Source organism: Lemur catta, chromosome 14 (assembly GCF_020740605.2).
Source record: "Lemur catta isolate mLemCat1 chromosome 14, mLemCat1.pri, whole genome shotgun sequence".
NCBI classification, from domain to species: Eukaryota; Metazoa; Chordata; class Mammalia; order Primates; family Lemuridae; genus Lemur; species Lemur catta.
Genome location: NC_059141.1, coordinates 16,385,566 through 16,409,974, shown reverse-complemented (window position 1 = coordinate 16,409,974; position 24,409 = coordinate 16,385,566). Strand labels below are relative to the sequence as shown.

Below are 24,409 nucleotides of genomic sequence, written 5' to 3'. Positions count from 1 at the left end.
CAGTCTCAAAAGCCCCCAAACCAGGAAACACCACTCAGAGTAGTTAAAAAGCTCAATTCTAGGAGTAAGAGTTTGGAGTTAGATCCATCCGTAGCTCCTCCACCTACTAGCTGGCCAGATGGCTGAACTTCATTGGGCCTCAGTTTTCTTATCTGTAAAATGGGCATAAAAATAATCACCTAATAAAGTGATTGTGAGCACTGAATGAGAAATATTATGTGCTCAAGACAGCCTGTCAGAGTAACCCTCAAGAAACCATAACTGTTATTATTAATGCTCAGATAACAGTTAATATCTTATCGCTAAGGTGATATGATAGGTTGTTTAATATGTATCCATAATTGTCAAACCAGTCGATTATAACTGTATCAACATGACCGCTGGCAACTTAATGATCTAATTATTTAACTGTCTTTATTGGGGTTATTAGGATATCAAAAGGATAGGGTGTAATACAATACATTATCCAGTGTGTTTCTCCTTCATTCTTTCAGATAAATTTTTGCTTTAAAAGTAAACATCTTACTAATGTACTGTTATTAATGATTACTAGTTGAAAAAAACCAAATCATTAAGATTTGTTATCATTAGTTAATAAAAAATAACACATGTTCATAGTATAAAATTCAAATAGTGTATATACTTAAATAAGATTTAATTTCAAATATTCAAATAATATAAAAGGTCATAAAAGGAAAAGTTTCCTGCCCTATACCAATTTCCAGAAGTACTTTCTGTTAACAATTACTTGTAGTTTTTCCAGAAAAATTCTATGCTCTTTGAATTCATGCAAATTTAGTCATACTACAATACTTTTGAAGAACTTGCATTTTTCTACTTAATAATATATCTTGGGAATCTTTCCCTAGCAGTGGATATAGATCTACCTCCTTTTTTTTAAGGCCTACATTGTTTTTTATTTTTTGAGACAGAGTCTCACTCTGTTGCCCAGGCTAGAGTGCTATGGCATCAGCCTAGCTCACAGAAACCTCAAACTCCTGGGCTCGAGCAATCCTCCTGCCTCAGCCTTCCGAGTAGCTGGGACTACAGCCATGTGCCACTATGCCCGGCTAATTTTTCTACATACATATTTTTAGCTGTCCATATAATTTCTTTCAATTTTCATAGAGACAAGGTCTCACTCTTGCTCAGGCTGGTCTCGAACTCCTGAGCTCAAACGATCCACCCGCCTCGCCCTCCCAGAGTGCTAGGATTACAGGCATGAGCCACTGCGCCCAGCCTGTTTTTTTTTTTTTTTTTGAGACTGAGTCTCACTCTGTTGCCTGGGCTAGGGGCTAGAGTGCCATGGCATCGGCCTAGCTCACAACCTCAAATTCCTGGGCTCAAGTGATCCTCCTGCCTCAGGCTTGCAAGTGGCTGGGACTACAGGTGCACACCACCATGCCCGGCTAATTTTTCCTATTTTTAGTAGAGACAGGGTCTCACTTGCTCAGGCTGGTCTTGAACTCCTGAGCTCAAGCAATCCTCCTGCCTCGGCCTCCCAGAGTGCTAGGATTATAGGCGTGAGCCACCGCACCTGGCCTTAAGGGCTACATTGTATTCTCTTACATGTCGAACCATCTTTATGTAAGCAGTCCACACTGCTCAGCACTTTGTTTCTAGTTTTTTGCTATTATGAACAATGCCCTTGTACATACAACTTTGATTATGACCACAAATAAACTCATAAGATAAATTCCTAGAAGGGCAACTGCTAAGTCAGTTTCCCTTTTCGCAATTTTAATAAACCGTTCAAATTCACTTCCAAAGAGGTTGCATCAACTGACTCCCACAGTATATGAGAATGTCTGTGTCATCACACTTTACAGTCTACTAAGTAAACTGTTATTGAAATGAATAACAGTAATAGTATACACATGTGGAGTAGCAGCACATATGAAATGATCTCCTCTGCAGAGATGAATGCTCACAATCACCCTGAGAGGTGAGCTATTTCCCCTTTGAATAGAGGACAGAGGATCACAGTGATTCAGACCAATGTCTGAACCTCAGCTCTGCCGTTTATTACCCCAGCGACCTGCAGCAGGTTCTTCAAGCTTCTCTGCAAAATGGTGATAGTAAATTAAGGCATGAGAAAGCTCCTAGAATCAGTGCCTGGAACCCAGTATGCATTTACATAATATTTACTAACATTAATATTATGAAACAAGTTGGAGTGCCAGAGTCCCCAGCAAATTTGAGAATGACCCTAGTGTAACAGAGACACTAGGGTCTATTTGCTACTCCTTCCTACCACCTCCCACCAGGTTGCTTTATTTCTTTGAATTTTCTTATTTGCAGGGTGTTAATTTAGGTGTCTCACATTAATTTACTGATGGGGACAGTTATGAGTGGCAGAGTTGCATCACAATGCAGGTGGCATTTTATATTCACAGCAGCATCACAGCAAAAGATAGGTGGGGTCTCAGCTCTATCTCTGTCACTGAGGCAGTGTAGAGAGGGGTGAGGGGGTGAGACCTGGGGACAGACCGACCTACCTACCTGCAGTCCTGCTTCTGCCCTTTAAAAGCCAGGTGACCCCGAATAAGTTCTTATAGCTATCCGAGCCTCAGCTTCCTCAATCATAAAGTATAGATTAAAAGAAGCTACCTCATGGGGTTATCATGAGTATAAAGTAAAACAATCTGTGAAAGTACTTAGCAGGTGACGCTTGTTAAAAGTTCAATGTATTCATAAACGACAATCTAGCCTCCTTCCTGATGATAGTTTGCTTGTAGGTCAAGGAGGGACAGGATGCTTCTGCAGAGTGGAACAAAGAGAGATGTTACCAGCCCTCACCTCCGAGTCACATTCCGCATTTGTCAAGTCGTGTGACTCACACAGCGTTTCTCTGGCTGCAGTCACTGTGCCCACAGGGTTCGGGGAGGGCAGCGAGGGCACAGGGCGGACGCAAGCAAAGGTGGCCACCCCAGCTGGGGCCTTTATGTTTTCCTCCTGGAAAGAAGGGAGAAAACACAGATTTAAAAATATTTTTTCATTGGAACTTTTTAATACTTTTGGGCTTGCAAAATGAAAGTGCTTTTTCAATGTCATCCTGGAAAACATTTTTGTGGGGATTCTGAGGTCAGACATGAATTAGCTTTAGGTGTTTGCTGCAGTATTGTGCTCTACCTTTGAATCTGCTCTAATTCCACTTTCAGTTATTACGTAACACGTGAATTCCAAGTATTAAGCTGTAATCACAGAGATGGGATTTCTGAAAAACACCTTGTGAATCATTCATTTTTCTCCATTTTTTTTATTTTGAAAATTTCAAACTTACAGAAAGGAAGCAAGAAAAGTCCAATGAATACCTAGATTAACTGATATTTCTTATTTTGTCAAATATGCTAGTACATTATTTTTGAGATGCAGAGAGCTGTATTTGTATCCTATGATCTTTTTTTGTCAGTAAAAATGATATGGGGATAGACTTAATTGTGCAAATATTGTGGCTTCTAGGCACTTAGTTTCCTGGGGTTTGATTTGGTGTTCTGTTTGGCTTACAAGGTTGGAATATAAAGAATTGTTTATAATAAATGCCAGATTGAACACTGTCTCATCAAATCTGCAAGATACCTATCCCTAGCCCTAATAGGGACTCTGCAAGCCAGGGTCTCCTCACTTCCAATTTACGTATTTGACAACTGACACTCAGAGAGGTTGAGTCACTCCACCAGTGAATTGCAGAGTCTGGATTCAAAAATAAGTGTGTCTTTTTTACTCCAAACCCTTTCCACCAAGGTTTTGGAAGATTCTCAGAGGGAGATTTCAATGAAAACACATAAAAAGTTTTCATTGTAATTTCTGGGAGAGTTGCAATGTTAACTTTAGGTAATTTCCTTTCACCAAGGAAGTGTGGGGGTGAGGGTGTGGGTGGGAGATGGAGTTTTAAGGAAACCAGTCACCAGTTTCTTGATAGAAACTAAAGATGATGAACTAACCATTCAGAGAACCGGACAGGACTCTTGTTCTCACCACCTCTTACCTGCTCTATCCTGGGACAAATCACCCCAACGCCTCCTCATTTATGAATTGGGGGTAACAGCCAATACCTCTTTACCTGTTTTTTTTTTTTTTTTATTAATGAGACTCAATTTTGCAATCTGTGGCGATCTGATCTTTATGAATACAAGGAATTGATAGTATTATTTCATGTCAGAGGAAGGAGAGAAGGGGGAAGGAAAGGGAGACACTCTCCCCAGGTAGTGTGGCAGAAACCAAGGGAGGTGCAGGCGCAGGGGAATTTCCTAAGGCTGAAACCCCAGTCTGGGTGAGAATAAAGCATTTCTCAGGAATTCACATCTCAGAGAATTTATCTCCCGAATCTTCCTCTGCCTGGCTTAAGGAGGAGGGCGGGTGGGCTTGAGACCCTCAGCAAACTCCTCTCCAGGCCGTGGAGCAGCCTGGCCTGCGCTCTGGCTTCCAAGGCACCCAAGGCACGATTTTCTCCGCTCCCGGGGGACGCTGGTGTCAGGATTTAGAACTCCCGTGCGCCCGGTGGCCGGTACGGTCTACTGGGCAGCCGCTTTCCCTGGTCTTTGCCCAGCTCCTGCATTTCTGCTGTATCAGGTACCTCTCAAACCCGTTTCCGGGAGCCAAGACATTAAGCTGCACCTTGCAGGGTGGTTCCTCAGCCTCCAAAGACGCAGGATGTCCGGGCCCACAGCTGTGAACCCCTGTGCGCAAGTGGGACAGGCGCACGCGGTGCCCGGGCAGTTAACAGAGCTTCAGAGGTGGTGACGGCCGGACGTTGTCGGCGAACTCTGTGCTTTGCACCTTTTACATTTCCACTGAGATTTGGCCAATAAATAACAAGAATAAGACGTGTGCTCGGTTTTGTCTTTGCGGTCTCCAGGTCGTGGCAGGGTCTTTTAAGTGATGAACAGAGGAAACGAGAAACCTACGGTGGCCCCACCGGCTGCTTCTGGGGACCCCTGAAATCAGCAGCTGGAACTGCCAGTTTGGAGAACCCCAGGGCCTGCCAGTCTCACCGGCCTGGGGGAGGCTCCCGGCTTTTCCCCCTCGCAGGGTCAGGGCCCCGGGGCTCGAGTGGCGCTGGCGGGGCTCCAGCCGCGGGCAGATGCCAAGCCCGGCGCACTTCGCACGGGCGATGCGCGCGGACGCCGGGGCGCGCTCCGTCCGCCCGGCCCGGCAGGAGCAGCGCGAGGCGCCTCCCAGGGGTAGCTGGAGGCCCCGGGGTCCCGGAAGAAGCGAGCTCGCGGCGGCGGGCCGCTGGCTGGAGTGTGTGTCGCCTCTTCCCGCGGTGTGTCGTGCTGTGGAGCGCCCGGCTCGGGACCCGGAGGGCGCACGGTGGCGGGTGGCACTCGCCGCGCTCCCTCCCGGCTTGCTGCACTCAGGGTCCGTAGGCAGAGCTCCCCGGACCCCCCGGGCTCCAAGCAGCCCCCAGCAGCCGAGCAGCTCCAGCCGGCCGGGAGACGCCCCCTGCCCCCGGCCCCCGCGTGGCCGGGCCGGACAAGCAGGGGCGGCGGGAGGAGGAGGAGGCGGCGCCGCCGGGACTGCCTCCTCCCCGCCCCTCGCGTCTCCTCCCCGCGCCACCAGGAAGGACAAGGGGACTGGGCACGGGGACCCCGGCCAGTGAGCGCCCGTGCCCCGGGACCGCCCCTCCCGTGCGCTCTCTCGCCGCGATCCTGGGCCGGTCTCGCCCCGCATGGTGCTGGCAGCAGCCATGAGCCAGGACGCGGACCCCAGCGGCCCGGAGCAACCGGACAGAGATGCCTGCAGCCTGCCGGGCGCCCAGGCGTCCCCAGCACCCCCCGGCCCGCGAGGGATGCAGCCGCCGCCGCCGCCGCCCCCGGCCGGCCTACCCCAGATCATCCAAAAGTAAGAGGAGGGAAAACGGGAGCAGGAACCAGGGGGTGCGCTTTGGATCTGTCTCGGGTGCCCCCTTTTGTGGCTCCATCTCCTGTCCCTGCTGAACTTCGCTCGGCTTCCTGGCGTTTGAAGTTTTCTCGCTCCCTCTCTGGGCAGAGTCACTGTCATTCTGGCTGTTTGTGAGGTTGGGGAGAGGGGAGCCAAGTTATTTGGGGGAAATCATTTCCTTTTTCCTTATCTCCTTTCTCTTCTTTTCAGAGATGTTACTGGATATTTTGAACTAAAATAGCTCAAACTGGGGGGAAATGGTCCAGAGACTGTATTTCATCTTTCTGGTCCCAAGAGGCCGCTGGAATGTATGGGGAGTCGTGCGTGAGTGCGCGCGCGAGTGAGGGTGTGTAAGTGAAATGTCGCCAAGAGCGAAACCACCCTTACCGGTGCCTCTGAAGTCAACTAGTGACACTGGGGAAAAGGGAGGTGACAGTTTGTAAACAGCATATTTTGCTTTGTCCTGAAAGTGTACACTTTTCAAGAAGGCCCTTTCGAAGAGTTCTCAGCTGCGCAACCATTTTCCATTAATGTCACCACCTTGTGACTCGGGTGAATCGTGCGACTTGGGTCGTGAATTTTCAAAGTCGGCCTTCCCAATGCGTGAGTAGGTGGGGGTGGTTGATAACCCCTGAGAGACTTTTTCAGCCCATTTGGGGGACATTAAAGCAAAATGGTGATGTTTTGTTTTGTTCTTTCGAGATTTTATGAGACAGTTAAAGGCCTAGAATGTTGGTTTATTTGAAGGATCTTTATTCTCCTAAGAGTTTACTCAGCTTGTGATGAAGCCCTCAAAACTAGTTTAAAAAGTGTAGGAAAGTGAACGATGGACGCTTCTGCGAAACTGATGAAACTAGATAAATACACAGAAGTACAGCAAAATTATCGCAGGGAACAGAAGTTTTCCAGCGCTGCTGTATTGATTGAGTTGTGTAAACTTATTAAAATGTAGTAAGAGAAATAACCGGTGATGGATGAAAATGGATGTAAATAGCAGTTAAATATTTATTGTTTTGAAGACTGACTTATGTAACAGAAAGAATAGAGAAAATTCAAGTTTGACATTAAAGAACGCTGGTATCATGTTTCAGAACAAAATGGTTCCCTATTTTTGCCTGGTGGAATACTAAAGCAACACTTATGACAATTTTTTGCTTTCATTTGATATTTTATATAACTTTCAACTATTAACAGTTTCCAACTATTTGAAAATGAAAATATTTCATATTATTATTTTTTTGTTTTACAAATTATTTCAGCTAATACTAAATATGGTTGGCAGTTTATGTACATCATTACTTAAAATTTTTCTTTATTTCTCAACAAAAATACAAAACAACAGAGGAAAACTACTTAAAATCTAAAGTTTACTTACTAAAAAATCCAATTAGACCACTCATTAATTTGGAAACATCTGACATGCCTTTTACCGAGCCAGTGTCTTGTGGCTTGAAATTAGGCTGCATGTTAAATTTATTAAAATTGCTTTAGTATTGTAATCATCCTGCATTTACCTTTAAGGAGAAGAAAACTAGAAACTTTATATTCACAGAAAAATCTTTGTAGGTGGGTGTCTGATTATGAAATGTTGCCAGATTGAAAATAAAATACCATTTTGTAGAAATGGATTCTGTAAATTACATTTTAATTACCTCCTATAGTAAATAATTTACCCTATAAATCCATCCCCCATTTTGACAATTCCATCCCTGGAATATCTTGTTTTAAAAGATAAGGCTGAGCTTTTCAAAGATGGCCCCTTCTGCTTGCCGTCCAGGATGGAGACATCAAGAAGCACCTAATGGCTCTGCCTTGTTTTGCATTGGTGACAGATCAGTGTTCAGGGACCAGGTCCAAGGCCAGTGAATGTGCCCATAGGGTTTGATGTTTGCGTGCTTATGTTTCAGCCTTTCTTTATAAGGAAGATTTGGGGTTCGTGCTGAAATTCTGCTGGAACCAAGTGTAACATGGCAAATGCCTTGCAGGTCCATCTTTAATGTACTGAAATTTGAGCAGGTTATTTTGAAACTACATTTGCATAATTTAATCTGAGCAACCATTTTTATGTAGTTCTGAGGTGCTGTTTGCATCAGCCATCTTAAGAAAATATAGGGCAGATACTGCCCTCGGCTGCAAAATGAGTTGTCTTCCTGTTGATTTGGGGAATTTTGTGAACTGGAGCTTTGGATGAAATTCTCTTCTAGTGGAACGCATATTAAATATTATTAGGAAACCTCTATTTTTTTCTAGTTTTTTTCAAGAGGTCATTATGTAATTTGTAAGAGGAGAAGTTTTGATCGCTTTCAAAATGATGGCGACATCAATCTTCTTGTTGCTTAGCGCTTAAGGATTACAAGAATTTTTTCACTTCTTAATGTCTATGTTTACTGATTATATTAGCAATGGCTTTCATTTTAAGTAAAAGTCAATGACTTTGGTAAAACCATAGTAACAGTCATCATAAAAACCGATTCCTGTTCACATGTGTAATATTTGATCTTTAGAGAACGGCTGTATACTACATTTAAGTAGATAAACATATGAGGTGTGATGACGAAAAATGAGACTGATTTTGGTGTTTGTTTTATGGACGCCAGTTTTAGTACTAATGAAGATTGCATCTAGAATTAATTTTTGCGGTGTACTTTTGTTCTAATCAGTTATATTTAGTTTTCTTATTGCATTCTTAGCTTCAGTTAAGATCGTCCACACCTTTTCTGCTCTTGCTTACTGCTGACCCCTGGCCAGTATTAGCATTAACTGTACAGAATGTCAGCTGTGTTATAGACACTTACACCTAATATCTTGTAAGATTTTTATTTTAAATGTGCATTCTCCAAGTTGGCCAATGTGGAGGTATTGTTGTATATAATGTAAAACATTATTTAAGCCGTTTGGGCAACAAGAAATATAAATAACACCTTAAGAGGAGATTTGGAATGAGTTAGGAAATCAGAATAATTTGAGAACTTAAAAAAATATATATTTTCCATACTAGGAGATGTAAGAAAACATTGACTGGTGTGTGTTAGCCAATGTTTAATAAGGATTTACGTCATCAAATATTCACGATATTTTATTTCTGAAATTATTTCATTTTAGTTGTATGCTTTAAAATCAAACCTAATCCTTGATTTATAAGAAGTTATTTATTAACCTTGATGCACATCAGAAATTTAAATGTTGGGTTGCAAGTTTTAAAACCGACATCAGAATGAAAGCAGAACCACTCAGTTCTGTGTGAAATATTGAAGTCAGCGGTCAGATGGAACTATAAAGTGTGCCACGAGTCATAGTGAAAACAGACCAAAGAAATGTACACACACCTTTCATGAAGTGAATGCATATTTCCTAAATTATTTGATTTGCAGCAAAATATTCCTGGCTAATGCATGACATTGGGTTGCATATTGACTTTGATTATAGATGATTTTTTTTCTTTCCAGATTGTTTTTATAAGTGATGAATAAAAAACAATTATAAAAAATAAAAAAGTTTTGTTTTAGCATTTGTTAGCTAGTGTCACCTGAATGTTAGTGTTTGTGGTTTATGAAGACATAAATACAGTTTTAATTTCTTAAATTTATAGTCTTCTGTATAGTATTAGAACACTGGCTATCCATGTTTGCAGAGCAAAGTGCTCCCCCAACTCAGAATAGAAAATGTTGTAAGTAGCAACTCTGATTTATAGACTTCAACTCTAATTTTATAGACATCCTGCATTTGGGAAGAGTTTCATGTAACTGTTAGGGAGTGATAAGCAGGCAAGTTGTGAATGATGTCCACCCACTTTTGATGGGCATGCTGAGAGTGACATCCACAATCAGGGGAGGAAATAAGAATTTGCTAAAAAGGGACATTACCTCACGCTCATATTTGGTCTTTTTCTGGAAAGAGGATGGAATTTCTAACATCCGTGCCAGTTTTTAACATCAGTTTGAGCCCATTTTTAGGGGAAATAGCAATACACTTGTAGAAGGAATTTTGAAAATTTTAAACACCATCTAAACTACACATAAGACAAGCATTCTGCAGGGAAAACATCTGAGAGGATTAAGCATTTACCCCAACAGGGAGAGAGAAGGCGGGCTCTCTCTCTCTCTCTCCCTCTCTTTTTAAATCACTTAGAAAAGTTCCTTTGCTTCTCTAGAAAGCCTCTTAAATGTGTTTTTTAAAAAAAGAAATTTTGCTTGAGGGTTTGTTGTGATAAGTATTTTTAGATAGTACATATAGCCATCCACTTACGCGTTTTTCTCAAATTGCCAAGGAGATCAGTATTATAAAATGTGTACGTTATTCCCATTAGTCACAGTAAATGACTATACATATGGTGCATGCAGAGTTGTTCTAATGCCAGTGCAGCAGGGGAAAAAGAAGGAGAAAAGTTTGATTACCGTTTTATTTGTCTATCCACTTATTTTTTTGCTAATTCCTTAGAAGTTTCCAAAACTAATAATTTAAAAAGCCCAAATCTGTCCATTGGAATGTGAACTCTGATCTGTTAAGATCTCTGCCTGTCCTAATAGCTGGGGGGGGTACCCCAACCAGGATTGACTCATAGTGAAGTGATCCCACATGATCCAGTTTCTCTCTGCCTCTGATTTATTTTTCTTATGGCCTTAGGTTCTTGACTCCAGTTTAAACTAATATTTCTTCCCTTCCCACAGTAGCCAATCCTTGAGTAAACAAATCAATACAGCTCAATTCACAGCTTTGATAAACAAGAACACACAAAATGCTGGGAACTAGGGTCTAACCAAGTGTTAGAAATTAAAATGTACTGAACTAAATATGGAAAGTAAGAATGGAAGAAGATGGAGGTAAATAGTGGAGTTAAAAATCCAAAGAAAAATCCAGAGGCAGGGCTCTCTGCTCCCTTCATCTACCCGGCTTTCCCTGCCACGGCTCTCCTGTAGCACAAAATCCCACTTAATCTGATTTTTATTTTCCGCCACAGTAATTACTTAGTTTGGGATGGTCTAACTGATACGATTTTGTATATTTTAACAAGGAAAGTTGCCGTGGGTCCACAGCTGGTTGAAATGACTGGTAGCTGTGTTTAGAATAGAGTGTTGAAAAGTTTTGCAGAAAGTAAAGTGATCTGTATTTCAGAAAACCCGAGCAAAGACGGTAATTAGTGATTTAAGAGAGGCAATTCCCTTTCTGGTTAATGAACCAAGCTGGGTCTTGGGAATATGTGTTATCATGGATGACTAATACTGCTTATTCCCACCAGTGAGTAGACTGGGAAATCCTAACTCTAATTAAGAAGATGCATTTTTGAATCAGGAAAATGAATTTGGTTTCCGACACCACCAAGGGGGTGTTGGTGGTGAGCTGATAGTTTGACTGGCTTCATGGGTGGTCACTGATTAAATTCCACCCAACTAAGGAGCTGTACAAGGTTTCAGTCTTTGACATTTACAGACAGCATGTGTGGGGACAAGTCATCACTGCCAGTTGTTTGAGGAGGAGGTGGAAGGGAAGTACCCCTCCCCCCCAAATATTTTGTTTGTGTGTTTCCGTCATGTTGATATAGCCATCTAAAATGATAAAGTCTTTACTGTGGCAGAAGTTACAGTCAAGTTCATTGATCCTCCTTTTTCCTACAACTCCTGCTGGATTTTGTAAGATAAATAAGTCCCCTGATGATTAACAAGGCAACTTTTCCAACGTGCTGACAGCAGATCCGTAGGGGAGATGGCACATACTGATGCTAATGTACTTTATGAGCAAAAAGGGAGCAGTTAAGCGACTTCCGTGAAGATGTGTTAATAACTCATAGCTCAGTTTGCTGAATAAATCTTTCCATGTGTTCAGAAACAAAAGCCTGGGAGTCATGCATGTGTTTGGGGGTTGGTTATCACTCCGTGAAGATAGTTTTCATGCCACTTTCCCCTTTAATGTGGGTATTTGCTTTAAGGATCCACTAGGGCCATTTGCTTCTGCCTTTTCTTTGCACCTGCTCTGTCTCCATCACACTAACGACCCATCAGTTCTCACTTGCTACTTCCCACTCTGGCCCAAACATGCAAACCTCTACTCTTGGCTGTCTGGACATCTTAAATACTTTTCACTTTTGCAACTTATCTGTAGACTCTTTCCCAAATATTTTATTTATTTATTTATTTATTTAGTTTTTAGAGACAGGGTGTCGCTCCGTCACCCAGGCTGGAGTGCAGTGGCACGATCACAGCTCACTGCAACCTTGAACTCCTGGGCTCAAGTGATGTTCCCGCCTCAGCCTCCCAAGTAGCTGGGACTATAGGCATGTGCCACCATGCCTGGCTAATTAAAAAAATTTTTTTTGTAGACACGAAGCCTCACTATTTTGCCTAGGCTAGTCTGGAACTCCTGGCCTCAAGTGATCCTCCTGCCTTGGCCTCCCAAAATGCTGGGTTGCAGGTGTGACTACCACACCCAGCCCCCAAATATATTTTCAAATTTTGTTAGGCCTGCCATCAAACTTGACCTCCAGTGTCAGGGTTAGATAAGGTAATATATATTTTAAAGACAGCATTAATTAAGCCTCTTCTTTTGGTTTATTTTGAATTCATTATTGAACAGAATGATTTAGGATCAGCTTGATATCGTCAAGTGTAAGAGGAACATCTTTGCTCTAAATTAATTATTGGGTTTCTGACAAGGAGGAGCAGAGTGGGGTAGAAAAAAACCTGTGGACTGGGAGTGTGACCTGGACAAGCCAATTAACCTTCCTAATCTAGCTTCTCCAGGGGTTGGAAATGGTCGATGGTAGTTCTTTCCAAGAATAAAATTAGGTGAATCTCCAGGAATATTGCTGAGTGAATGTAGATGCCTCCCTCGGTCCCCTCCCTCTACCTGATAAAGAATATGTCCTATGTCACACGTCAGTTAAATTTTAGCCAAGTACCACTGGCGTAGGTACTTGTTTGTGATATTGATCACTCATGAAAACAACAATAACCGCGAAAAAAGGATCAAAAGCTTTCTTTAGCATTTGCAAAGAATATTTGGATCAGTGACATAATTTTAAGTCAGAAAAGTGGATGCTAATGTCAGCGAAAAGAAAGACATTTTATACTGTTTTCTAATCTCTAAAAATTTTTTTTGGTTTAAAAATAATTTTTTGGAATTTTAATTATTTTGGAATGGTAAAGTAAATAGAGTTTGTAAAAAGGGCTGTTTTCAATTTAGGAGACAGATTCCATAATTTTCATGTGTCCAAATTGGATTGTATTAAACACAGGCAGGCGGGAGTGTGTTTGGTGACGTTATAGGTTTTAGGACAGAAAACGTAGACGTAGGACCCACAAACGTCTTATAGGAGCATGGGCTGCAGAGCCCCGTGGAGCTCAGGCCCTAAAACAGCTTTGCCACCTTGCAGAGGTCGTGGCTGTCCCAACGCTGGGCCTCAGGCTTTGGTGTGGCCTGGCTGTATCAGGAGACCGAATGTTTCCAGAGTCTCTTAAAGACGTGGGCGCCCCGGGGGCTTGTGCCGCGTCCTCCCAGGCTGGCGGTAGCCTGGAAGTGTGGAGACACTTTATTTGATATATGAAAAGATATTTTTTAACCTTCTGCATAAAAAGGAAGATGAGTGTGGGATTAAATCTTGGTTTATAGAATTAGAGTTATGTACATAAATTAGAAAGAGCCTAGGGATATTTATTGCAGCATTGTCTGGAAGAGCAAAAAATTAGAAACCAAGGAAATGTTTCTCAGTTGGGAAAACAAATCATGTGCATATGTGTTACGTGCCATTCAGCCGTTAAAATGATGCTGTTATCTTGCATTTAATGATATGGAATGAGGACCATATAGTACTGTTAACTAAAAAAAAATTACAAACAGCATGTATAGAAAGATCTCATGTATGGTTTTTAAAAGATATGTATGTGTGTGTGTGTGTGTGTGTGTGTGTGTGTGTGTGTGTGTGTGTGTGTGTGTGCTGGTAGCTGCAAGCCCAGAAAAACATCTGAAGAACAAATATAAAGATGTTAACAGTGGTTCTGAGTCTGGGTGGTATAATTATAGTGGTTTGTCTTTTTATTAAATATTTTCTATTTTAAAAAAATTCAGTGAGCATATATTACTTTTATTATGCAATCAGAGGAAACAATAAAACTATTTCTATTTTTAAAAATAAAAAAAGGAGTAGACATTTCACATTGGTATTGCACTGTCTTTAAGACTGGGCTGCCCTTTTAGATTCTGAGAACTGCTTTAGCCCAACCCTCCTGTTTTCATTTGCTGCTTTAGCAAATGAGGATCAGAGAAGTCAAGCAAATTGTGCAAGGTCACACAGTGAGGAAGTGGGGTGAGAATGGGATGAGAATCTCCATATTTCCGTCGATTATTTTTTCTGCTAGGCTATCCCTTTGTCTGCTTAAAAATGGGGGAAGGAGAAATGGAGGCCATTCATAAATTCACCATTTATCTGCTGGCCCAGATTGAATCTCTCTTGGGCATCTCATGCCCTGTTCCTTCCTGCCAAACAGAAGCTGAGCACCACATTTTCTCTTCTGCTCCTCTTGATTCAAGGTTACTTTTCTCCAGATCCTTAATAGGGAAAAACCCAATATCTACTTTCCTTTCATACCCGGAAACATCCTCTTGATGCCTTCGAGCTATGGTGTAAAGATGAACCCTTTAAGGTATAAAACCATAACTAATATTTTTATTTAAAGGAAGCAAAACACATTTTACCTCCTACTCCCAAGCCAATAACACATAATACTTGTTATAATTTCTGCTACCCCATCTTCTACTCACTCTCTTTCAAATTTGTTTCAACCAAGTATATACTTTTTACTGTATTTCAAAAAAGTAAACTTTGTTTTAGGGGGACCACGTTTGTGCTCTTTCTTGCTCTTGCATGTGTACTCTCTATTTTTTTTTCTGAGCTATTTAAAGGTAATTTGCATAACCATCATTCTGTTATCATAGCTAATGAAATTAGTCTTATTGAAATATTTTTTGCTAATAAACACTAGATTTTTAACTTTTTCTAGTTGTCTGAAAAATGTCTCCCACAGTTTTAAAACTGGTTCAGTTCACACGTGCGTTTGTTTATGATGTCTCTTTCTTTTGATCTACCAAGTGTTGTGTTCACCTCTTTCTGCTCTTCGTGACCCAAGATTACAGGCTAGTTGTCTTGTAGAAGGAACCGCGATCTGGTTGTGTCTGTTGTTTCCTCTTGACCAGATTCAGGTTAAGCATTTTGGCAAAGATATGCTATGGAGGATGTGTGTCCCACTGTTTCATCCCTTGGTTAACAAACATGGTGACCACCAGATTTGTTCTTTAGATGTTTCTCTAGATTTTTAAAAAGCACTTTCAACAAAATATATAGAACTAGAAAGATAAATAAATATCATTTTAGAATGGATGAGTTTGGATATATAGTTCATATCAAACACCCTTGTAAATATGTTTGCATTGTACCACCCTGTGGATATTAATAGCATGTGGAGCCACTGGATTTTTCTAGTCCTGACTTAACAGGACTAGACTGATGGGCCAGCTACTCCCCACTTAACTCCTGTGGAGGCATTCTGTCTCAGGCTGCAGCACCTTTTAATGTCCATAGAGTGAATATAAATCCCTTTTAATGCAATGGCAGTAAGTGGATGCTAATGTAATTTTTACTAGCTCATGAGATTTTTTAGGCATCCTCTTGACACTATGTTGGCTCTCTGCATGAACCTTTTAACTCCCTTTTCAAAGTCACTGTATGAAGCAGACTTTAAAAATGACCGATGACTTGCCCTGGAGCCTAAACTGGCTGAGTCGTGGAGCTGGGCAGTGACTACCAGTTTGTTCCTGTTTTTTAGATTTAAGTTTCACAGCTATTTTTGCCTGTTCTAGTTTGGTCCTCTTATTTTCATACACAAAATATGTATGGGTGGGGAAAGTGGCGTGGAATAGTGAAAAGGAGCACGAACAGGCAGGCTACGTGTTCTACATTCAGCTGTGCCACCACTAACCCTGAGCCTCAGTGTTCTCATCTGTTAAAGGGAACAATAATAAAGTGAATAACAACTAACTTATTGAGTGCTTCCTGTGTACCAGCTAGTATTCTGAGCACTTGATGTATTTTAATCCATTTACCATTTAACAATAATCCTGTGAGGTAAGTGCCATTATTCTCCCCATTTTACAGATGGGGAAACTGAGTCACAAATCTTACTAGGACTCAGGAAAGCTAAGAAAAATAGTGTTTATGAAAGAACTGGTGGGTTGGGGCTGGGAATGGAAAATATTATGTAAATTCAAGTGATTCTCACTTCTGTATGTAAATATCTGTATCCTTAAAATAATTTATAAAAAACTCATCACTTACAAAGAAAATATTATAGGAAAAAAATGACTAAAATAAATTTGAAAGTAGGTCAAATTTATTTTTTTTAAATGGTCATTGAAACAGTTAGTTTATTTTATTTGTCAGTATTAGCTAGGTCAAATTTAATTTAAGACAAACTAAGCAATCCAATTAAAACTTTTTTTTCCTATTTCTTTTTTCCTTTCTTTTTTTCTTGTAGCTTTAAATATGCCTTTTGGTTTAAAGTGAAATCTATATCCCAATTTAAATTCCACAAGAAAATCCGACTCTGGCATTTGATTCACTGTCTTATTCTGCTAGTTATGCATGTTAGGCAAGACCTAAATTCGATGCTCACAGAGAATACATAAACACTTATAATCCTCTCAGCATGTGCTAAAATAATAACAGATATGATAGTTTGATTTGCAAAGTGAGCCTTGCCAAGTTCTACCAGACCCTTTTTGAACCAATTCAGAAAACCAGGATTCAGCAATGATTAAAGTGTCCCGGGCCCCTATTAATAGCAAAAGGAATTCCTGACTTGAAATATGGACACATGAAACTCATTCTCCGCCAGACAAACTTTTTGAGCTGTCTTTGCAGACATTATCACAGGTGTTCTTTTGCTTTAAGAAGCCGTGGTATGTAAAAACCAGACTGAATAGAATCAATAAATCAGGAAAGGGTTGTTTGCTTTCAACCTGCAAAAGGGTTTATAGTAAAGATCCTTTAAACGGTGAGTTCCTCAGTGTATTTCAAATAGAAATTCAATAATGCTAAGAATTTGGAGATCTAATAATTTTTAAAACTTTTTTGTCTTTTTTCAATTTTACAGAGGTATAATTGAAGTACACTGAGCTGCACACATTTAAGCATCCATCAAACCATCAAACAGTTGAGATAATCGACCTTTTTTCACCCCCAAATGTGTCTTCATGCCTTTTATAATATATCCTTCCCTGTTCCCCTTACCTCCTCCCCCTCAGGCAACCACTGATCTGCTTTCTATCACTATCACTATAGATTAGTTTGCATCTTCTAGAATTTTGTATAAAAGAATCCAAATATGTACTTTTTTTTTTTGCTTGACTTCTTTCACTCAGCATTATGATTTTGTTCAGAAATATCATTTTTAGAAATTGTGATAAAGTACACATAACATAACATTTATCCCTTGACTATTTTAAAGTACATGATTTAGTGACATCAGGTACATTTACAGTGTTGTGCAACCTTCACCACCATCTAGTTCCAGAACATTTATATCACCCCAAAAGGAAACTCCAGACCCATTAAGCAGTTACTTCCCGTTCCTTCCTCCCCCACCCCTGGAAACCTCTTATCTACTTTCTGTCTCTATGGATTTGCCTATTCTGGACATGCCATATAAATGCAGTCATATCATAGGTGGCCTTTTGTGTCTGGTTTCTTTCACACAACGTAATGCTTGCAAGGTTCGTCCACGCTGTATCACATATCAGTACTTTGTTCCTTTTTATTGCTGAATAATATTCCACTCTATGGGTAGATAACATTTTGTTTACGTATTCATCTACTGATGGACATTTGGTTTGTTTTCACCTTTTGATTATAGTGAAGAGTGCTGCTATGAACATTTGCATACAAGTTTTTGTCTGAACATCTTTTGAGTATGTATTTTGCAGTGGAATTGGTGGGTCATATGGCAATTCCATGTTTAATTTATTGAGAAACTTCCAGACTGTTTTCCAAAGCCTTGCACTATTTATTAAATATTAATACATCCTCTCCAGCAATGAATGAAAGCTCTGATTTCTCCACATCCTTGTCAGCACTTGCTATTTTCTGATTTTTTTCTTTATGGCCATCCTTGTGGGTATGATGGGGTATCTCCCACAGCTTTGATTTGTACTTCACTGATGACTAATGACGTTGAGCTTCTTTTCATGTACTTGTTGGCTTTTTGTGTATCTTCTTTAGAGAAATGTCTATTTGAGTCCATTATCCATTTTCAAATTGGGTTGTTTGTATTTTTGCTGTGGAATTGTAAGAGTTATTTATAAATTATGGATGCTAGACCCTTATCAGATGTATGATTTGCAAATATTTTCTTACACTCTATGGAATTTTTTTTAGCATAATGATTTTGAGGTTCATCCATGTTGTTGCTAATATCAAAAAGTTTGGACCTTTTTATTAATGAGTAGTAGTCTATTTTACGGCCATGCCACAAATTGTTTTTCCATTTATCTGTTGACAGACATTTAAGTTGTTTCCAGTTTTTGGGCTATTATTAATACAAATGAAGCTGTTATAAACATTATTTTGCAAGTCTTTAGCTGAACATATTTCTTAGTTTCTTTTGGGTAAATATCTAGGCCAATGATAATTTAACCTTGGAGGAGCACAGATGTTATGTATAACAATCATTTTTTGGGTGAAACCTCTTTGAATTTTTATTACTGTGTCTTTGAACTGTGACCCTTCAAGGCATTTAAAGAACACACACTTTTTCATCTTTGTTTTGAGAGTCAACCACTCCTTAGCTTAGTTTTTTTTTTTTGTTTTCTGTTGATGACTCTTCCTTTAATAGTTTGTCATTTGGCAAATAATTATTACTATGAAAGTTGGGATGTAAGATGAATAAGACAACAAAATTGCAGAACTTCAAACTGGAAGGGACCCTAAAGATTATCTAAGTCAACTCTCTTACCATAAAAAGGGAAATCAGCTCCAGAAAGGAGATCGGATTTACCAAAGGCCAGTCAAGTATCCGAGAAGTGAAGCGGAGCGTGGAGAACGCGTCTGCCTGTGAGGGTAATTTGAAGTCTCCCAGCCACACTGCAACAGTGCTGGGGGCTGAGCAGCACCGTGTTCTTGAAGTGCTGTAGCGTTCACAGGGCACTTTGTTTCCTCCTAGGTTATCCCATTTAATCCTCCAACAACCCTGTGAAGTAGGTAGGGATTAAGTAACTAGCAGTAGCTTGGGGTCACCTAGCCAATCATTGGAGAACCCAGGCTCAGAGCCAGGCCTTCTGACTCGGTCCAGCTTGTGCCACCTCCTCCCTTTCTTTTGAGCCCCTCCCCCCTTTCCGTGCCCACTCTTGCCCCCTTAGCCCAGGCCTCCCGGCTTCTCCCCCTGCCTCCTGCTGGACAGGGGCTCCATCCTCCTTTTCTCTCCATCAGTGCAGCGTGAATCTTGTCTTCTGCTTGCTTAAAGCCCAGCTGTGGCTTCCCAGTACCTGTAGCTTCAGATTCAGGCTGCTTAGAGGCCCTTCCAGGCCTGCCCCACTTAGCTTTCCAGCCGCTGGGCTTGCTGTCCTGTCTCCCTCTCCTCAACCACAACATTCTAGTTCATCTTTGTGAATTCTGCTTAGACCTCACCTCTTTTTGGAAGCGATCTCTGACCCCAAGCAGGAAGGGAAAGGTGGATGTCCTTCTTCCTGTAATACTGTGTGGTCCCCACTGTAGCATTTGTCCTCTACTTACCTCTGGTTTGTCTCCCCTGGGGATCATGCAGAGTCCTTGCAGGCAAGGCCAGTGACATTCATCTTGGTCTCCTCAGCACCTAGCAAGGTCCCTGGCCCATAATTGGTTGAATATATGGGAGAATGAGGAACTTAACTGCAGTTGAACTTTTGATCTGATTTGGTGACGAGAAAGCTGCTCAGGACAAGAAAAGCTTCTCGTGGGTGAGGACTGATGTGACACCAAAGCTTACCTTTTATTTGGACTGTCCGAAAGGACCAGACAGACATTTGTGTTTGGAGAGGTAGTATAAGGGGAGCACTGATCCGGAAGGTCAGAAAGCTGAGCTCTGCTCTGGGCTCCGTCATGAAGCCACCGTGTGACCCGAGGTGGGGCATTTTGCTTCTTATGTTCCACATTTGTTAAAGGGGCTGTAGGGTGTGGGGCTTGTTCTAACAATCGATGAGATGACACGTGAACATGCCTTGGTAGGACACAGTACTGAGTACACGTGTCATAATGTAGCCTGACTTTTTGTCTCATTCAGTCATTGCCAGTCAGAGACCGAATCGTGTACAGGCAATTTCCAGGCTGAATTTCTTTGTTAGATTCTGTCCAAATAGGAGACATGGTGAAAACGACCACTTGGAGCATTCTTTATACCTTGGTGCATCAAAGCTTTTAATGACAGAAATTCCTGGGTCACAAAAAAGGTTTTTAAGCCTTAGGCTAGCACTCTGCTTATTTCAAGCAATTTCAAAAATAACACAACTCAATGCAACTGTAACGCTGAGATACCTTGACATCGTGGATAATGACAGTTTAATTGTGGCAATGATAATGACAGTTGACTTGTGGCAGATTAAAAAAAAAGGAGTTGCCTGGAAAATACTTTATTGTTCATGATTTCTCAATGAGACCTACTTGGACCACCCTGTTTAATGAGCATCCTGAATCCATCCCTTTCTGTTCAAGCTCCCTTACCTTGCTCTAATTGTTCCATTTCTCATCTTCTAACAGATTACATAATTTACTTATTTGTTATATTTTTATTATCTGTTACTTCTCCTTTCACCCTGCCCCCACCACATAGCTCTACAATTGCAGAGTTTTTGGTGTTTTTTTTTTTTTTTTTTTTTTTTTGAGACAAGGTCTCACTCTGTCACCCAGGCTGGAGTGCAGTGACACGATCACAGCTCACCGTAGCCTCAAACTCCTAGGCTCAAGTGATCCTCCTCCCTCAGCCTCCCAACGTGTTGGGACTACAGGCGTGATCCTCTGCACCAGACCGTAGAATTTTACTCAGGGCTTTACTTCTCAGTGCCCAAGAACAGTCCCTGGAACATAGAAGATGCTCACTAAATATTTGTTGAACCACTAAGTGGACTGTTAATAAAATACTGACTTTAGTGATTACTATGTGGTGGCATTTGTTTCTTTTCCGAGTCCACCTGAGATATGAACCATATGGGCTTCAGAATCTGAGTTTTGTGATCGGGGAGACTGAAAGTGGGAGGTGTTGGATGATCATAGCCTCTGCCTCTGTGTGATTCTTGGAAGTAAACTCACCCCGGGCATCTGTGACACAGTGCTCTTGTCACTGCCTGGCTCCGGCAGTTGCTAATCTAGCCGAACTCTCTTTGGTTGAGATCTGAGGTGTGTATTTGGTGGGATCTTGATGGTGGAGGAAGAGCAGGCCTGGGCTCAGTCCCTAGAAATAGATGCCAAAAAAGACTGGAGTAACCTTGTGTCCAGCAATAGGGGATTAGTGAATAAATTACGCTATATCCTCCCCATACTATGCAATTATCTCTACAGACTATGATTCAGAGAAATCTCAAGAATATATTATTAAGGGAAAAAAACAGGTGACATGTATATAGTTGGCTATCTTTTGTGTAAGAAAGTAGGGGGAGAGGAAGCTAAATATATATATTCCTATTTGCTTCAGTGACCAGAGGGGCCAGATCTGAGAGCTGTTGGAAGCGGGGATGAGCAGGAAGATCATTCTACCTGCTGCCTGATCTCAGGCACTGGGAGGATAGCGTGGGGAAAGGGGAGCTCAGGGGAGATGATCTTCAGTGGCACTGGTGTGGACAGGAGCCAGCACTCACCTATGGTACCATTAAGTTCCACATCAGATCTGTGCTTTGTTACGAAGGATGTAAAAGGATTAGGAAAGGAGAAACCACTGCGAAGCTCCCAGCCCACCTCGGTGAACTTTAATTTTCCAATTCAAGGAACCACTTGTAGTTCACAGAGACCTAAATTATCCTATGATATTCCCAATCCAAATATTTAATACTGTGCCTAACTTCTCGGACACAATCAGGGGAGAAGAATTGTGAGTATAGTACTAGTCTTGGTCAGGAAAGGCAGGGGGGATAAAGGTAGTTCCCTGAGCATATCACTGCCTTTTCTCAAAAGAAATGTCCTGTGTCCAAAATGTAGAGAATTGAATTAGATGACTTCAATTAAAATCTCTCTCGGAGATTTTTAATTAAAGCTCCTGAGATTTCAAAAAAATTAACAATTTAAAGTCAGTGTGTAAAACATATCACTTTGTGGTGGGAATATAAAATGATACGACCTCTATGGAGGAGAAGTTGGCCATATCTAGCAAAATTACATGTGCATTACCTTTTGACAAGTCAATCCTGTTTATAGGATCTATCCCAATATACACAGGCAAAAGTAAAAAAGGCCTATGCACAAGGTTCTCCATGGTAACACTATTTGTAGTAATAAAAGACTGGAAACAACCCAAATGTCTACCAGTAGGGGATGGATTGTGCAAACTATGACACATCCACATAGTGTGTTCTATGTTGCAATAAACGGAAGGTGGATGATCTCTATGTGCTGCTATGGAATGATCCCTAGGGCATACCGTGACATGAAAGAAGCAGAGCACAGAAAAAATGAACAGCATGCTATCTTTTATCTAATAAATACACATGTATTTGCTTATAATTAAAAGAAACGGAAGAATAAACTAATAAAAATGGTTGCCTGTATTGGGAGAGAGGAAATGGATTGAGTGGGTCAAGGGTAGAAGCTAGATTTCTCTGAATGTTCAGTTTTGCAGATTTGACTTTGGAACCTTAGAGATTTTTTTTAATAATAAAATAAATGAAATAAAAATGGAAAAAAGTAATCCCCCCAAATCAAGAGCAAAACAAAACAAACTTATATATCAAGTTGGTGGCTTAAACACACAGAGGGTTATTTCAGGTAACTTTAAAACACAATAATTTGATTATATATATCTAGTGGAATATATATATATATATTTTTTTTTGAGACAGAGTGTCACTTTGTTGCCCTGGCTAGAGTGAGTGCCGTGGCGTCAGCCTAGCTCACAGCAACCTCAAACTCCTGGGCTTAAGCGATCCTACTGCCTCAGCCTCCCGAGTAGCTGGGACTACAGGCATGCGCCACCATGCCCGGCTAATTTTTTCTATCTATATTTTAGTTGGCCAGATAATTTCTTTCTATTTTTAGCAGAGATGGGGTCTCGCTCTTGCTCAGGCTGGTCTCGAACTCCTGACCTTGAGCGATCCGCCTGCCTCAGCCTCCCAGAGTGCTAGGATTATAGGCGTGAGCCACCGTGCCCGGCCTAGTGGAATATATCTTAATGTCAACGTGAAATCCAAATAAATTTTGAGCTGTTTTCAGTAATATTGTTAGTAATAATATTGAATTGACTGACACTAAAATATCTACACACCCACACTCACATATACACATATATATAAAATAAGTAATTATGTTAAAATAATTAGAAACCAAAAAAGAATTTCAGTATATAAAAAAGGACACCAATTTTACAATCAAAGTGAAAATCCTATAATCCTAAATTTGAATTGGAAATATTAGTATGAATTCCTGATATATTTTCTCTTAAACAAATAAAAAAAAAACTTTTCTAACCCTGTCCACTGAATAGCCTAGAAATAATGGCCAACCTGGCAGCAGTAAGCACCTGTAACATCCAGATTGTGGCCTCTAAATACAATTTTCCACTAAAAAAGAACTAAGAATCCTCAGAAAAGTGGCTGACTCCAGGTCTGGGGCAGAAAATAAGATACAAGATAAACCAGAATATTTTGTTGTGCCAGGAAGCAAAGAGACTGTCAAAGACTACTGTGTCCCGTCAAAAGGACTCAGAAGCCAACCTGAAGGGGCTTTTGGTGTCCAAATATTGAATAATCTGAGCATTAAAAAAGAATAATTGTAGTGGATTGACATATATCAAATATGTTAAAATACGTAAAATCCATGAGTTAAAAATTTAGTAGTTCCCACTGTAGGCTGCTGATGAACCAACTTATTATTTTGAAAACTGGTTAAAAAAGGTAATGAATTAGCATATTTTTCTGACATTTCTTATTGGTTCCTTAGAGTAGCTGAATAATTAATGAGGAAAAATTCTTCTTTTTAGAAAAATGTTATCTAATAACTACAGAAGGAATGAACATTACCAGTTTGTATCCCTTGGTGAATGATGAGTTTAGACACATGGTTGTTAGTGGCTGCAATGCTATTAGGTGAAGCTGATGGGGGCCTTTGTAATGGATGGAGCAGGCTGACAACATTCAGACCCATTGATCCATCTTAATGTCTCTCAAGGCTTGAGATCTAACTACCAGTTTATAGAAATACAGGGGACAGAGGAACATGTCAAAATGATACCATGGAGATGAAATCAGCTAGTCAGCATGTGGGACATTCTTCAGGTCAGACGACTTGGTTTCTTTAATAAATTGCAAGAAT

At 40.8% G+C, this 24,409-nt stretch overlaps 1 protein-coding gene across 6 annotated transcripts in view; it reads left to right on the top strand.

The window, feature by feature from the left end:
- The first annotated feature begins 5,499 nt into the window (after positions 1-5,499).
- Positions 5,500-24,409, top strand: part of RBM20 (RNA binding motif protein 20) — a 169,146-nt gene continuing 150,236 nt past the window's right edge. For 3 of the 6 annotated variants that reach the window (XM_045568069.1, XM_045568068.1, XM_045568067.1), the window contains exon 1: positions 5,502-5,844. In XM_045568069.1, the coding sequence (XP_045424025.1) occupies positions 5,672-5,844 (173 nt within the window). In that variant the 5' untranslated portion in view covers positions 5,502-5,671. Of the gene's footprint in view, positions 5,845-24,409 lie in introns of all 6 variants that reach the window. The other 3 variants (XM_045568065.1, XM_045568066.1, XM_045568070.1) reach the window with 3 other exon arrangements.